The 15,811-nt window shown below is 40.9% G+C and overlaps 1 protein-coding gene across 4 annotated transcripts in view; it reads left to right on the top strand.

Annotated features, from left to right (window-relative positions):
• ZNF609 (zinc finger protein 609) overlaps window positions 1-15,811 on the top strand; it is a 126,372-nt gene that overhangs the window by 99,192 nt on the left and 11,369 nt on the right. For 2 of the 4 annotated variants that reach the window (XM_077264020.1, XM_077264021.1), the window contains exons 4-6: window positions 8,318-8,405; window positions 9,633-11,973; window positions 13,850-14,225. In XM_077264020.1, the coding sequence (XP_077120135.1) occupies window positions 8,318-8,405; window positions 9,633-11,973; window positions 13,850-14,225 (2,805 nt within the window). Of the gene's footprint in view, window positions 1-8,317; window positions 8,406-9,557; window positions 11,974-13,849; window positions 14,226-15,811 lie in introns of all 4 variants that reach the window. The other 2 variants (XM_077264019.1, XM_077264023.1) reach the window with 1 other exon arrangement.

Genomic DNA, 15,811 nt, shown 5'->3' on the forward strand with positions numbered 1-15,811 from the left:
CCAAATCTGCAGCGTGTGCACACAGCCTAGGGGTTCATTCACATGTCTGTTTTTCACATATGAGTTCTATCCGTTTTTCACATGGATGGAACCTGTACTTCATATAGTCTATGAAGCTGTTCGCATGTCCAATTTTTTTATTCCCCCAAGTGTCTGATCAAAATCGGCAATTCAAGTCCATGGGTCTGAGGAAAAAATCGGACCATTCTCAGATCCCATCCAAGTTCTGTCCATTTTTTGTGGACTGTTAGGACAATGTAGATAAAAAAAATTTTTTTTTATTTTTTTTCTTTTCTCATCGAAGAAAAACTGATAATTCTCAGACCAAATTGATGACATTCAGATGAAACTCTGAACAAAATCACTGATGAATCTACAACCGTTTTTCTCATACATCAGAAAAACAGAAGTCTGGAAGAGTGCTAAACCCGATTGAAATGCCAAGCCTGTCATTACTCTTGCGAAATTACCAATAAGTGATTGTTTCAGCTGATGAATGCCATTCAGTAAAATCTTCATAGGATCGTCATAGCCTACAAACAGTCAGTGATCAATGAGAAGAACAATGAGTGGAACAGGCAGCCACGAGAGGTGGTGAGTTCTCCTTCAATGGAAGTCTTCAAACAAAGGCTGGGCAGACATCTGTTTGAGATGGTTTAGTGACGCCTGCATTGAGCAGGGGGTTGGGCACGATGACCCTGGAGGTCCCTTCCAATTCTATGATTCTCTGGGAAAGAATATTCTTAGAAAGATTTTTTTACCTTAACCTCAAGTCAGTTTAAAACTGCAAATGTAGACTAAAATGTGTGTGGTTCTGTCAGCTTAATAATTGGTCAGCATTCATTCTTCCACCTAGGGTTAGTGGATTAGAGCCCCCTCTCACAGATTCAGGGGTACCAGAGAAGATGTGCTGTACACGTGGATATAGTGGAGCCTCCAGCAGGACAGAAGAGCAGCTATTTCTCCCCCATCCTCTGCTGATCCTGCTGCAGTCGGCAAAGGAGTGAGTTGTAGGAAACCGGAATCTGTAGCTTATTGCCTGTGCTGGAGTGACCAGCGTGAAAACTGGAACATTTCAGAATTTGGTTTTAAATAGGCGTGAAAAAAACTACAATAATGTGAATTCCAGCCCACCACTGAAGTTAACCCTGTCCAGTCAGAGCTTGGGTAACGGCTCTGCAGCCGCCCAAATATGTGATAAGTGAAGAAATAGTCCAGCTTCACAAATAGATTATTCTTTATTTAGATGAAATCCATACATTAGACATGAGAGTCTTGATGACACCAAAAAATGGTGCAGAAGAGAAGGGAGGAAGCATGAGCCGAAACATACAGACACCACGTTATCGGAGAAATAAAAAATAAGTGAACATGATCATCTTATCTTCTATGACATGGAGAGAAGAACAGCATGAATTACTCTCCTAGGTATGGACTTGGTTCCGACCTACGATTTTGATTTATTTTCCATTTGTGATGTGAGAGTTTGTTAGAGGCTTTGTACTAAAAAAGCATTTTTATGACACTGAGGACATCAATAGGAATGTTGCCTGCGCTTCTAGCCTTCAAGTCGCTCCATTATTTTGACCAACAAGCACTCGTAACGTTAAATGAACTTCAAAGTCCAAAATGGTAATTATTAATTTTATTTATTTATTTTACCCTCTTATATAACGCCAATAATTCCACCACACTTTACAGACATTATCAAACAAACATTATGAACACCGTATTAAATTTGACGCAAAAACTGAAGTACCCAATCCTTGCGTCTATCCAATCCAAAATCGTGGCTCAGCTATGGATCGATTTCCAAATACAATGGAAAGTGACTTGAAGGCATTGTCTGACACAATTGAATCATCTTTTTATGAAAACAGTAATTTGAAACCCAACCAATGATTGGCTTTAAAACTATTAAGGGATATTCAAAGTATTGTAATAAAAAAAATCGGATAAGGGAGTCACAACAGCTGCCATGAATAAATCCAATTATGTATGATGGGTCACAGAAATGCTGTCTGATGTCGACACATATTCACTTTTGCCTGGTAATCCTACCATTTCTTGTAAAAACAGAAACCATGGTTTTCTAGGTGAGGGTGTCACTATGAGATGTTTCAGTAAAAAAGAGGCAGATTATTTGAAAATATCTAACCCTGTAGTGCCAATTTTGTATGCACTCACTAAAATTCACAAGAAGTGCCACTCCCCACCTACGCACCCCATAGTGTCAGGAATTGGGTCACTGAGGGAGAGATTGGGAGAGTGACTTGACTAGCTCCTTCAGCCCCTGGCTCAAAGAGTCCCGGGCTATCTAAAAGACCCCAATGATGGCTTGCATAGTATTGAAGATTTAGCATGTGGGGTCTTCTCTACATCTGCATTCCACATAAGGTTGCAGTTTATGCCCTAAATTATCATGTAAATAAATATCGTGATATCATTATATTTACATGCATTGGCAGTAACTGGAGTATATTATCAAAGCACGCCGAAGATACTGGGATAACACCTGAGCATGCTCTGCTAGCACATTATCTGAGCACGTTCACTCATCACTAATCTTTAATGAAAACAACTCATATGTTAAAGATTTGTGGTGGTACGGCAGATTAATCGACTATATTCTATTAATAAGGAGATCAGATGTATCTGCCATAAAAAAAGCCTTGCTGACTATTTGGAAAAAAAAACATTAATTTAAGATTTAAAGTGGAAAGTTGAATTTTGGGACTTCCCAGTGACTACAACCACACATAGGAAGCCAACAGCAGGAAACATGATTTTGCACGCTAGTAGTCACCACCTCAGCCACACTATTTGCGCTATTCCAGTGGGAGAACTAAGGCTACTTTCACACATCAGGTTTTTGCTATCAGGCACAATCTGGCGAGTTGTGAAAAAAACTGATCCGGTTTTTTTTTCCTCCTGATCCTTTTTTTTTCTCATAGAGTTGTATTCGCGCCGGATTGTGCCTGATGGCCACACGTTTCATCCATTTTTTTCCGGATTTAGTTAAAAAAAGCTGTTTTTGTCGGACGGAGAAAACGTACAGAGGAACGTTTTTTTCTGTCTGGCAAAAAAACACCCAGCGACGGATCCTGCGAAAAACGTATGAAACTGACGTGAAATGATGAATCCGGCCTCCGAATCCGGTTTTCATGCATTTCTCCATTCAAATCATCTCTCTCTCTCTCTTCCCGCCGCCCCCCTTCAGTCAGTCAAGACTTTATCCCCAGATTAATAATAATAACAAGAAAAACTGATCCATTGCATCAGTTTTTCACAATTTGCAACGGATCCGTTTTTTTTTTTTTAATTCACCGGATCCTGCCTGACGACAAAAAACTGATGTGTGAAAGTAACCTAACACGTGGAAAAAGAAACTGTAATACCAATGAAGCTTTTTTTAGTCAAAGCTTCCAACATACCATAAAGATTCAGATGTTGAGGTTACAAAAATGGGGCTCTACAAAGAGCAAATAAAATGGTTCAAACCAAACCATGCTTTAGAACCAGTGCAACATCCAAAATTTGGATAAAACTCCATTGACCTTAGTGCTTCAATATTGCAGACAATTTCAACAAATTAAAATATTTATTTTTTTATATAAAAATCTGTCCATTCTGAAAGGTCAATAATTAGTTAAAATAATTGTTGTGTTGTATCTAGATGTGCCTCTTCCCTAGGCAATTTGTTATCCCCTAGCTTTGTATGATCACCAAGCATTAACCTCTTTACAACCTTGGGCTTATAGGTACTTCCAATGTCATCCACATCCATTTGATCCGGGCTCGGTGCGGGAGCCCACATCCTTCCCGACACATGATAACTGGTATTATCAGCTGTCATGTGCCTCGAACAGCCGTGGGTGGAATCGCGATCCACCCACGGCTGTTAACATGTTAAATGCTGTTGTCAATCACTGACAGCGGCATTTAACTCTAGTGCGCTGCATGCTCCTCATAAGACCCGCCCATCGGCTCTGATCTTGGGGCGCCGATGCGTTGTAATGATAGCTGTGGGTCTGCAGAAGACTCCCGTGCTTGTCATTGCAGAACGCCTTTGAATGCTGGCCCATGATTTCTGCTACACAAGAGATCAGATGATCGCAGCTTCAAGTCTCTTACCGGGACTATTTAATCCATCCAGTAAAAAGAAAAAATATATATAAAAAAAAAATATAAAAGATCAAATCACCCCCCTTTTTGGCCCATTCAAAATAAAACAATAAAAAATACATGTTCTGTATCGCTGTGTTCAGAAATATCTGGTCTATCAAAATATAAAGTAAATTTATCCGATCGGTAAATGGCGTAACAAGAAAAATATCGAAACACCAGAATTACAGTTTTTTTGGTTGCTGCAACATTGCAATAAAATTCAACAGCAAGCAATCAAAACATTGTATCCACCCCAAAAGGGTATTAATAAAAACATCAGCTCGGCTCACAAAAGTGAAAAAGCCTTCACCCAACCCCAGATTCTGAAAAATGGAGACCCCACGGGTCTCAGTAAATGGCGACTTTTTTTTCTTTTCTTACAAACTTTGGATTTTTTTTCCCACTACTTAAAAAAGAACCTAGACATGTTTGGTACTCGTACTAACCTGGGAACCATAATGGCAGTTCAGTTTTAGCATTTAGTGAACATGGTTAAAAAAAAAAAAAAAAAAAGTTATGGAATTGCAGGGCTTTTTTTTTTCTTTTTTTTCTTTTTAAATCTCACAGCACTTGGAAATGTTTTCCTGTTTTCCAGTAAACTATATGGTAAAATCAATAGTATTATGATACAACTCGCCCATCAAAAAACAAGCCATTTCAACAGCCATCAAAATAAAAAAGTTATGGCTCTGGAAAGAAGGGGAGCAAAAATGGAAAACCGCAAGGTCGTGAAGGAGTTAACACCAACAATTGGCTGTCAATTAAGGGGTTCTTTAAGGCTGTGTGCACACGATGCTGATTTAGTGCGGATTCGCAGCGGATTTTTCCGTGCAGAAACACTGCAGATCCGCACTGTGATTTACAGTACAATGTAAATCAATAGTGAAAAAAAAAAACAGCTGTGCTAATGGTGGGGAAAAATCCGGAAATGCTGCGGATTTAAAAGAAGGAGCATGTCACTTCTTTTGTGCGGATCTGCAGCGTTTCTGCACCCTTCCACTATAGAAATCCGCAGTGGTAAAAACCGCCGAAATTCCGCATCAATTCTGCATAAAAACCGCACAAAATCTGCGGCAAATCTGCACTTGCGGTTTCTGCCAGGAGATTCGGATTTTGTGCAGAAAATGCTGCCCCCCATTCTGCAACGTGTGCACATAGCCATAATGTGGGTGAGAATGTGTGATAACTTCATGGACTAGGAAGGAAAGAATAATTTCCCCATAAAAACTTTTCTTAATTGCAAAACATCATTTGTCTTAGATATAATTGAATGCACTATATGCTTTTTGTAATCTGCTGGGAGCACTAAACAGGTTCAAACTAGAATAAGGGAACATTTATATGACATTAAAAACACCAACAGTAACAGAGAAACATGTCGCAGGCCTCCAGACATTTCATTACCAGCCATAATGGTAATTTAACTGCAATTAAAATATGTGCAATAGAGAAAATAAAAAAAACATGCAAGGGAGGAGATTTGGATCACATACTGAGAAACTGAAGCATGGTGGACCTTCAAACTTGGCACTCGGGTACCGAAGAGGTTAAACACCCCCCCCCCCCCCCCCCCAAAAAAAAAAAAAAAAAAAAGTCATGTTACATTACACAGGTCTGCAAAAAAAAATTTTCAAGAGCTGTTTAGGTTATTCCACGTAATCTTTATGTTTTTAAGTGTGCTGAATCCGAGAATGACCTCCTTTTTGTTATAGGGCATCATTTTTTCTGACAATTTAAGTATTTTAAATAAGACAATACCTCAAAATAAATGAAAATAGACTCATAACATAAATTTTTTTATTACAAATGTTTCATGAAAATCATTTTTTAACTGCAATGAGCTCACTGACACACTAAAATCGATTTTTCTTCCCTGTGAGGCTTCTCTTGGTAGATTTACGCTTGTGAGTAGCATCTGGAATGTCTCTCTGAAGCGTCCAACAGTAGTCTGCCATCATTGTAATGCTCAATCTTCCCAGGTATCTTCTTTCCATCTCTTTAATGTCCTGGTGGAATCGTTCACCTTGCTATTCACTCACAGCTCCCAAATTTTCAGGAAAGTTGTCAAGGTGGGAATGGAGGAAATGCACTTTCAAACTCATCAGGCAACCTAAAGCTTGAAATGCTTTCAGCATTCGTCCGACGATTTTTTTTTGTAGTCAGGGTCTTTGTTATTGCCTAAAAATTTCTCTACGACCTCTTTAAATACAAACCACCCTTCTTTTTGAGGATGCGTCATGTATTGATAAACTCTTGATCAGCTATAAGCCTTCTAATGTCTGGCCCGACAAACACACCTTCCTTCAAGTTTGCCTCCGAGAGGCCTGGAAACTTGGTGACCAAGTATTTAAAGCATTCTCCATCTTTTGGAAGTGATATTACGAATAGCTTTATCAGTCCCAATTTTATGTGGAGAGGTGGTAGAAGAACTTTATGGGGAGGAACCAAAGTTTCTCGGAGGACATTTTTTTCACCAACTGTGAACACCCTTGGCAGTTATATTTTTTGGCATTGTATATCTTCAATGCATTGATGTGAATTAATTAATAGTAATTTTGACTTTCAAAACCCTAAGATTAAAAAAAAAAAAATTGAGAAAAATATACTAAATTTGAAGAGAATTTTGCATTTTGTGGCAAATCCTGACGTCCAGGATTTTTTTCAATACTTTTTCCTTTTCAGCACACCAAAATACATGGAAATTAGATGAAAATAATCAAACAGCTTTTTAGTCGCAGACCTGTGAATCCACCTGTTCTATCAACTCTGCTTCACTTTCACTTTATAAGTAAGATAACAATCGTATATGAAGTAATAGAAATACTGTAACTCTTATTTCATTCCTTCCTTTCTGCAAGTTAAATTTATCTTTTAATTTTCTCATTTTATCTCTATTCTCCCAAAAACAAATGCAAAGTATACATACGTGTGTGTGTGTGTGTGTGTGTGTGTTGGTTGTGCTGTAAAGAAAAATCAATAATCTTATTTTCTGAAAGGAGTAAGCACATCCTGTCTGACTATTCAGCTAAGTTTTATTGCAGTCTAGGCAATATACACAGCAGAGTTGAAAGTGGGACTTTTCATTAATTGCTATTGATGGGTGTATGACCCTTTAATCTCTGGTGTTCACACCATTTGACCTTACCAGATGATAACTCTGCTCAAATTTACATCTGTAAATTTAACCCATGGTTTTTAATAGGAATTAAAATATACTTTGTACTATCTGGCTGTAACATTGTGCCGCTTTGTAGTACTTGATTATAAGACTGATTATATATTGTATTTCTTTGATTTAGATCTAAAACAAAAAATGTTTTTCTCTTATGGAATTTTACTGGGTTTCCTCATATACCGTGTCATTTTACCATACTGTTAACTGAATTGTCAAAAATCCCGTAACCGTTGTATTCTATAAACTAAATTTCAACATGATTTAATGTCATTTAAACTTTGAAAATTGCTAGGATATGATCTAGTAACTTTGAATGTAATTTTTTTTCATGTATGTCACCTTTTGTTTTGTATTTCACATTTGCTTTCAAATGTATGTATTGATTACAGTAATTATTCAACAGGCGGCAGCACGAGAACATAACTATATAATACATTTAGCTACCTTTCTGATGCATGATGATTAAGGGCAAGTCTTGACCTGAAACGTTGATGCAACCGTTACACTAACTTAAATTCACCTGTCATTATGACTTTTCATGTCCTGTGTGTGGATTTCATTTAAATAAATAAAAATCCATTTGCGAAGCTAGACTATTTATTTGCTTATAAAAAAAAAATCCAAAAAGTTTAAAAATGTTTTCTAATAAAATCCAGATGTAAAGGCTAGCTTCTTTCCTGAGAATGGACTACACACACTGTGGGGATTAGGAAGACACTCTTTTTTGCTTAGTGAGACGGGTATCTGATCTCAACAAGAAAGATGAGAAGTAATCAATTGTGACAGCAGAAAAGAGCGCATATTTTTACCATTCCATGGTTAAAAGGGCAAAAAGGAAAAGCAATCCTAATGAAAAGCTTTGGGCTAGCCTGTTACAACTATGTTCACCCATGTGGTATGAAACATCCAATGTTTCCTTACCTGAAGCTCTGTAAATACCTACCTGTAATAATTTTTTTACATTTTTTTTCACAGGCATGTTAGTTGTTAATGTGACTTGGAGAAACAAGACTTATGTAGGCACCCTCTTAGATTGCACTCGGCACGACTGGGCTCCACCTAGGTGAGTTTGTGTCTGTATAAAAATTGTCAGTTTTCTTGGTTTTTGAAAAGGGTCAAATGAAGTTTGAAAAGAGATTCTGCTACTCTGAAATTGAGTTTTGTCAGCTAGACAAGAACCTGTCACAAATCAGATACTGGTTGCATTATTTCTGACATGTTGGGCTCCTTTCACACTAGCGTCGGGCCCGGCCTGTCGCAGTGCGTCGGGCCGAGGGTCCCGACGCTAGCGTTCTCTGCGCCGCACAACGGGGGCAGCGGATGCATTTTTCCAGCGCATCCGCTGCCCCATTGTGAGGTGCGGGGAGGTGGGGGCGGAGTTCTGGCCGCGCATGCGCGGTCGGAAAAAGCGGACCGTCGGCAGCAAAAAACATTACTTGTAGCGTTTTTTGCAGCCGACGGTCCGCTACAACACGGCGCAACCGTCGCACGACGGTTGCGACGTGTGTCAATGCGTCGCTAATGTTAGTCAATGGGAAAAAAACGCATCCTGCAAGCACTTTTGCAGGATGCTTTTTTTTGCCAAAAAGACGCATTGCGACGTATTGAAAAAAACGCTAGTGTGAAAGTAGCCTTAGTTTTATTCTGAAATGTTGTGGCGTTTCAGAGAAAACATATTTTGAAAAGCCGGCCCGAGGACTGTGTGTCTTGACTGCCTAATTATAGACTAGTCATGGTGACTTTCCCTCCCCAATCTCTTTGACCCTCAGGCTTCTCCGTATGCAAACGCATAGGGAGAGACCTGTTAGTCATGGTGGCTGGGCAGCGAGAGAAGTAACCACTCGGGACTGGCATCTAGTCGGGCAAGACATATCGTCCTCGGCCAGCTTTTCTCTGAAACGTTTTAGAGTAAAACGTACATGACTACAATAAAACAGCCAGTGTCTGAATGCATGAAATGATAGGTTCCCTTTAAAGGTTCTTTTCAGGACTCTCATAGACATGACAAGAGTGACATGAACATGCATATTTTTTTGTCTCTGTTTACGTTGTTTCAAGATGGCTGCTAGTCCCTTCATTTATGGATTTTCCTCTGGTTATGCCAAAAATAAGTCTGACGTAGGAAAACCCATTTTAGGCTATGACCCAAACTTTGCATGAGTGATTTTTAAATTGAAATACTCACCGTCTTCATTTTCTCCCCTTTCCCCTCCAGATTCTGCGACTCTCCCACCAGTGACTTGGAGATGCGGAACGGACGGGGGAGGGGTAAACGCATGCGGCCAAGTAGTAATGCTCCTGTTGCAGAAGGTACACCAGCCCCTGACAATAAAGGTGCAAGCAGTAGTAGCAGCAGTAGCAGCAAGACTCGAGCTGGAGCCAACAATAAAGGGAGACGTGGAAGCCAGAATTTAAACGAACATCGTCCACCCCCTTGCAATCCAGCAGATGATATAAAAGCTAGTCCATCATCTGCAAGCAAACGAAAAAGCAAGCCCCCTTCTGACATGGAACTGACCTCCAGCTCTGAAGACTCTAAGGGAAGCAAGCGTGCTCGCACAAACTCCATGGGATCCTCATCTGCCCCAGTGTCTGTTTCTTTACCGTTAACAGTGCCATTAAGCTCTATTAAGGTAGAACCAACTGCATTGGACCGTAATTGTTCCTCCCCAATATTAATAGACTGTCCTCACCCTAATTGCAACAAAAAATACAAGCACATTAATGGCCTGAAGTATCATCAGGCTCATGCACACACAGATGATGACAGTAAACCGGAGGCTGATGGAGACAGTGAATGTGGTGAGGAGCCGCATCTTCATCTGGACATGGGTAGTTGTAATGGTACCTTTCCAACTCAGAAAGGTTCCCTATCGCCAGCACGGTCTGCAACTCCTAAGGCTCGTTTGACTGAACCACACAGTCCTACGCTCTCTTCTAAATTTGTTGGAAAGGTTGTATGTAAGAAAAAAATTGGTACTGAAGGCGATACGGATCCTGGAGCTCTTTCTAATGATGGATCAGATGATGGTCCCATGGCAGCTGATGACACGAGTAATGATGGCTTTGAATCACAGGAAAAAAGATTATCTGAAAAGGATGCAGCAAAGAAGGGCAATGGGGGAAGTAAGCCTGACAAGTTGGCCTCATCTAAAAGTGTAAAGTCTGCTCGGCCCATTGCACCTGCAATAGTACCCCAACAAATGTACACTATTCAAACTACAACCTTCACTGCTGGGAGCCCTGGATCCTCCACTGGCCTGACCACCACAGTAGTCCAAGCCATGCCTACCAGCCCACAACTTAAACCTATACAACCCAAACCAACAGTAATGGGAGAGCCATCTAGTATTAATCCTGCCCTTACTCCATCTCGGGATAAAAAGAAAAAGGATAAAAAGAAGAAAGATCAAAGAGAGGATGAAAGTCCTGGAACCTCTATAAAAGTAGGACGTCCAGAAGAAGGAAAAAGTCCTTTTGGGGAAGCAACTGGGGATTCAGCAAATAAAGGAGATGGACTTATTAACGGCTCTGATGCACATCAGAGTAGGCTGGCCAGCATAAAAGCAGAGGCTGACAAAATCTATAGCTTCACAGACAATGCTCCAAGCCCGTCCATAGGAGGGGGAGGAGGTGGGGGTAGTAGTAATTCAAACCGAATGGAAAATCCCAGTCCTGGTCAGCCCATGACTCCGTTACATGTGGTAACCCAAAATGGGGCAGAAGGAACTTCAGCTAAAACAAACAGCCCAGCGTACTCTGACATTTCAGATGCAGGTGAAGACGGAGAAGGTAAATTGGAAGGCACAAAGGCAAAGGATCCAGAGCAAATGGTAAAGGAAAGTGCCAAAAAGTCTCTCTTTCCTCCACAACCCCAAAGCAAGGAATCCCCATACTATCAAACCTTTGAAACATACTATTCTCCCAACTATGCACATTCCAGTCCAGGTGCCATGAATCCCACTGGTCAGACTACAGCAGAAAGTCAGCCTCTGAAGGTTAAGAAAGAAGACGATCTGGAGGTGACGGAAGTTAAAATGAAGGTGGAGCCACCAGAGGAAAAAAAGCCCGAGCTTAGCAGCACTAGCCAACAGCCCTCAGTTATTCAACAGCGTCCAAATATGTACATGCAATCGCTCTATTACAATCAGTATGCCTATGTGCCTCCTTATGGCTATAGCGACCAAGGGTATCATGCTCATCTGCTGAGCACTAATCCCACATATAGACAACAATTTGAGGAGAAACAAAGGCACACCCTGGAACAGCAGCAACGTAATATTGAAAAGAAGGCAGAAATGGCTATGAGAGATAGAGAAGTCTCCCTCAAAGAAGAATGGAAGCACAAACCTTCAGTACCTCCAACACTTACAAAGGCACCAAGTCTAACAGATCTTGGGAAGTCAGGTCCTAGCAAACCTAAGGAGATGGTTTCTGGGCCAGACACAAGCAAGTCTGTGATTATACCTAAACCGGAGGACTCAAAGATCCCAGTGCAGCAAGCAGAGGGCTTAAAAGCAAAGGTATCTGAAGGAAGTGGTCATACAGGAAAGGAAAGTGGAGAACCTTCAAAACCTGTAGGAGAGTGCAATAGGCAAACTGGACTGGATCCTGTATTGTGGTACAGACAGGTAAGAAATAAACTTGATTTTATCTGTCAGATGATTGAATATTGAAGACATTTTATGGTTAACTTGGGGCTTGTTATATGGAAAGCATAAAATAGTAAATGATGCTGTTAGTCTAAGTACTCTATAGCTGGAACTGATTTATTGCTGTATATTGATGCCTGCCTTGCTATTTGCATCATAATTATGACTCTATGGTCTTTTAATTTTTAGTCAAATCAACTAAAAAAAAGTCCACTTTTTTCTAATTTACATTCAGCACATATAAGCCGATGTGGCTGCGCTTAAGCTTGTCCGTCTCACCATGTATACTTTTCTGTTGTAGTCAAAGGTCCCTTGCTCATGCATGTTCATATACCCCAAAGTGCCTGTGCATCTTACTTTGGGTAAGCTTTTCTATAGTCACAAACTGGACCCTAAACAGTCGTCAGCGCAGATGTGAACAGAGCTTTAGGCCTCAGAAGAACTGTTCTGTTGTGCTATTAATCAGTCGTGTCAGTAATTGTCCTCATGCTTGGAAAGTGTACCTTACAATACTTGGTGTAAGTGCGTCTGAGCATGCAAATAGAGCAAGTAGTGTAAAGACATAAAGCCTTGTAAGCATGTTGGAAAATGTTAGCGCTGAATGCTTTAGAGCACGGTGTAACCGAGAAGCCATGTTGGATGGGTTGCAATGTATTTACAAAATTATTTAACCCATTAATGACTGCTTTTATTCCTTTTAACTGTGGCAGTTGTGGAATTTGTTTATCTGTCGTCTGGAGAGGACGGACAAAGTAAGGTGTTTTGTCTGCATCGAAAAGTCAGACAGCGACGGATCCAGCGGCGTCCGTCGTTGGCTAGAATGGAAGCCTATGGGCACAGGATCCTTCGCTGTCTGTCAAATGACAGAATCCAGCGACAGATTCCGTTATTTTACACTGAGCATGCTCCAAATCTGCATTTAGTAGCCAATTGGTCAGACAGCCCCAAATCTATATAAACCTGCCATGTGGCTTCATTCCTCAATGTGCAAGCAAGAAGCACGTTTGGGAGCCTCCCATTTGGAGATATGAAAAAACTGATCCGTCGAAAAAACAGATGCAACGGATCCGTCGACAAACCGGAACCGTTGTTTCCGTTTTTCACTATTTTTGACAGATCCTTTGCGACAACGGATTTTGATGGATGCCAGAAGACTGAAGTGTGAAAGAGGCCTTACCTCCGCAGCATCAGACAAGCGCAGGGGCAGTGATCCAGCCAGCTTCAGAGCAGAGCTTGCAAGCGCTGTGCAAAGAGCTCATAAGTGCTGCGCTCTTTATTAGTGATGAGCGAATATACTCGTTACTTGAGATTTCCCGAGCATGCTCGGGGATCCTCCAAGTATTTTTTTTTCTTGCCGCAGCTGAATGATTTACATCTGTTAGCCAGCATAAGTATATGTGGGGGTTGCCTGGTTGCTAGGGAATCCCCACATGTAATTATGCTGGCTAACAGATGTAAATCATTCAGCTGCTGCAAGAAAAACTAAATCTCCGAGCACTAAAAAATACTCTGAGGACCCCCGAGCATGCTCAGGAAATCTCGAGTAACGAGTATATTCGCTCATCACTACTCTTTATCTATGAGACCAGCGACTGCTGATACACTGTAACCTTGACAAAGAGCAGTAAGTTATAGTATTAAAATCCCTCCGTTCTTGAGAACAAAGAGGATTTGTAAAAAGAAGAAAACCCCTTTCAGAATGTACCTATTTTAAAAGATGAGACCTTTTATGTACCAGGTACCAGGATATTTCTGTATGCATACTGGAAAATGCTAGACAATTGTGTAAGTTGTAAAGTTAACCATTTACAGCAATCTTAAAACTTTTTTTTTTTTTTTTTTTATGTGTATAAAGCAACAAGAAGCAGAGTCCCGCATGTGGTCCTATGTTTATCCCAAGTACACTGATGCACTAAAAGCAGATGATGAAAGGTGGAAAGAAGAGAGAGATCGGAAAGTCAAAGAGGATCGAAGCCGGAGCAAAGAAGCCTCTGTGAAGGAAGATGGCAAAGATGCAATTAATGTAGAAGTTAAAGGACCCCAACAAAGTGAAGATCTTCGTGGGCTACCTAAAGACCCTCGCACTAGTACTCATGTGCCAGTTTCCTCACCACTTACGCAACACCAGTCCTATATTCCATATATGCATGGATACACGTACAGCCAAGCGTATGACCCCAGCCATCCAAGCTACCGTGGGATGCCTGCAGTCATGATGCAGAATTACCCAGGTATTTTATTCCAATTATTACCTATATCCAGTAATGAAGCAGCAAGTTTTACTAGTTCTCACTTGTTGCGTTATATCGCTAATATAACTAAACCTATTTTCATTGATCATTCATTTGATAGTAACTTATATTAATAGTAATATTGCTACGAACCCGCACCTCGCCACCCCGCATGACGTCGCTATTACGTCAGAAGGATCACGCAGTACGTTCCGCACCCCCTGGGGACACGTAAGGTTGCCACATGAGGCTGTGGTCCCCTCTGTTCCTTGACTTCTCCCCACACGATGTATTTGTGACCTCCCTGGGAAAAAAGCAATAGGCTCTGCTTATTCAAGAGCATTTAACCCCTTGGGATCTCTCCCGTCCTGCCACCTGAGCTGCACCTAAATCCACTCCCCTTTTATCTAGTGGCTAAAACCTCCAAAACCTAAAATGGGTCATAAGTCCTTAATGTACCCTTCTGGGGAGGCGGTTTTGGCACCATCGGATTCGGCCGGACCCCTGTTACGCATTGAGACTAAACATGGCTTTGCTACCTGGCCCCTACTAACCATTCTACGTATTTCCCCACCCTTGGGTGCTAGAACGTTCCACAGATCTCAAAATGTAACCTGTGTCTGGCTAGGATGTACAATAGCTCCATATTCTCCTTATAAAATCCTAGCTGACTAAACAAAGCAGTTACACCACATGGGATCCACAGGAGGTTATCTTGGACAATGACATACATCTTGTTAAGGTCGATTTACACTGCATGATTATTATGATCGAATGTTCCTAGGAGCTCTCATTTTCTGATAATCCTGCAGTTTAAATAGACTGCTAATCACCCGAAAAATGAGAAAATGATAGTTTGTCTGTTGCAATGATCGTTCTCTGCAGAACATCGTTTTTGTAAACTGGGATTGTGCTGCCAAGAACCGTGGCATTGAACAATCTGTTATAGACTGGCCTGGCTTCAGATCCGCACTGAATGACATCTACGGGTGCTTTACTCTGTGCCATGCAATGTGCTAAGCCTCCATGTGCACTAACACTGACGGACAGCATATTTCCCAGTCGATAATCAATAGCCGGTTTATACAGGCTGACTGAATGATCTATAATAGATTGCTCAATGCCATTGTTCCTGGCAGAGAAATCCCTGTTTACAAAAACGATGTGCTTCCTAGAAAAATGGCATTGAACAATCTGTTATAGATCATTCAGTGGAGATCTAAAGCCAGGTCAGCCTGTATAAACCAGCTATTGATTATCGACTGGGAAATATGCTGTCCGTCAGTGTTAGTGCACATGGAGGCTTAACACGCTGCATGGCACAGAGTAAAGCACCCGTAGATGTCATTCTACAATATCCGCATTAGGGGAGAGGGTCCTATTCAAAGGATTACAATCTAAAATATTGAATTGCTTTTGTCTAAATGGTGGTAGTTTTAATAGATAACAACGTTAAAAGGTGTAGATAGGACGGCAGAGCTGATGATGGCAAATATGTACTTGTGAATATTAAAATTGATGTCAAGTAACTCTTTAGAAAAGGATGAGGAGGTGCATTGGTGGCAGCCTGCTGTACAAGGTAAAGC

This window comes from Ranitomeya variabilis, chromosome 5, assembly GCF_051348905.1.
Source record: "Ranitomeya variabilis isolate aRanVar5 chromosome 5, aRanVar5.hap1, whole genome shotgun sequence".
In the NCBI taxonomy this organism is placed as follows: Eukaryota; Metazoa; Chordata; class Amphibia; order Anura; family Dendrobatidae; genus Ranitomeya; species Ranitomeya variabilis.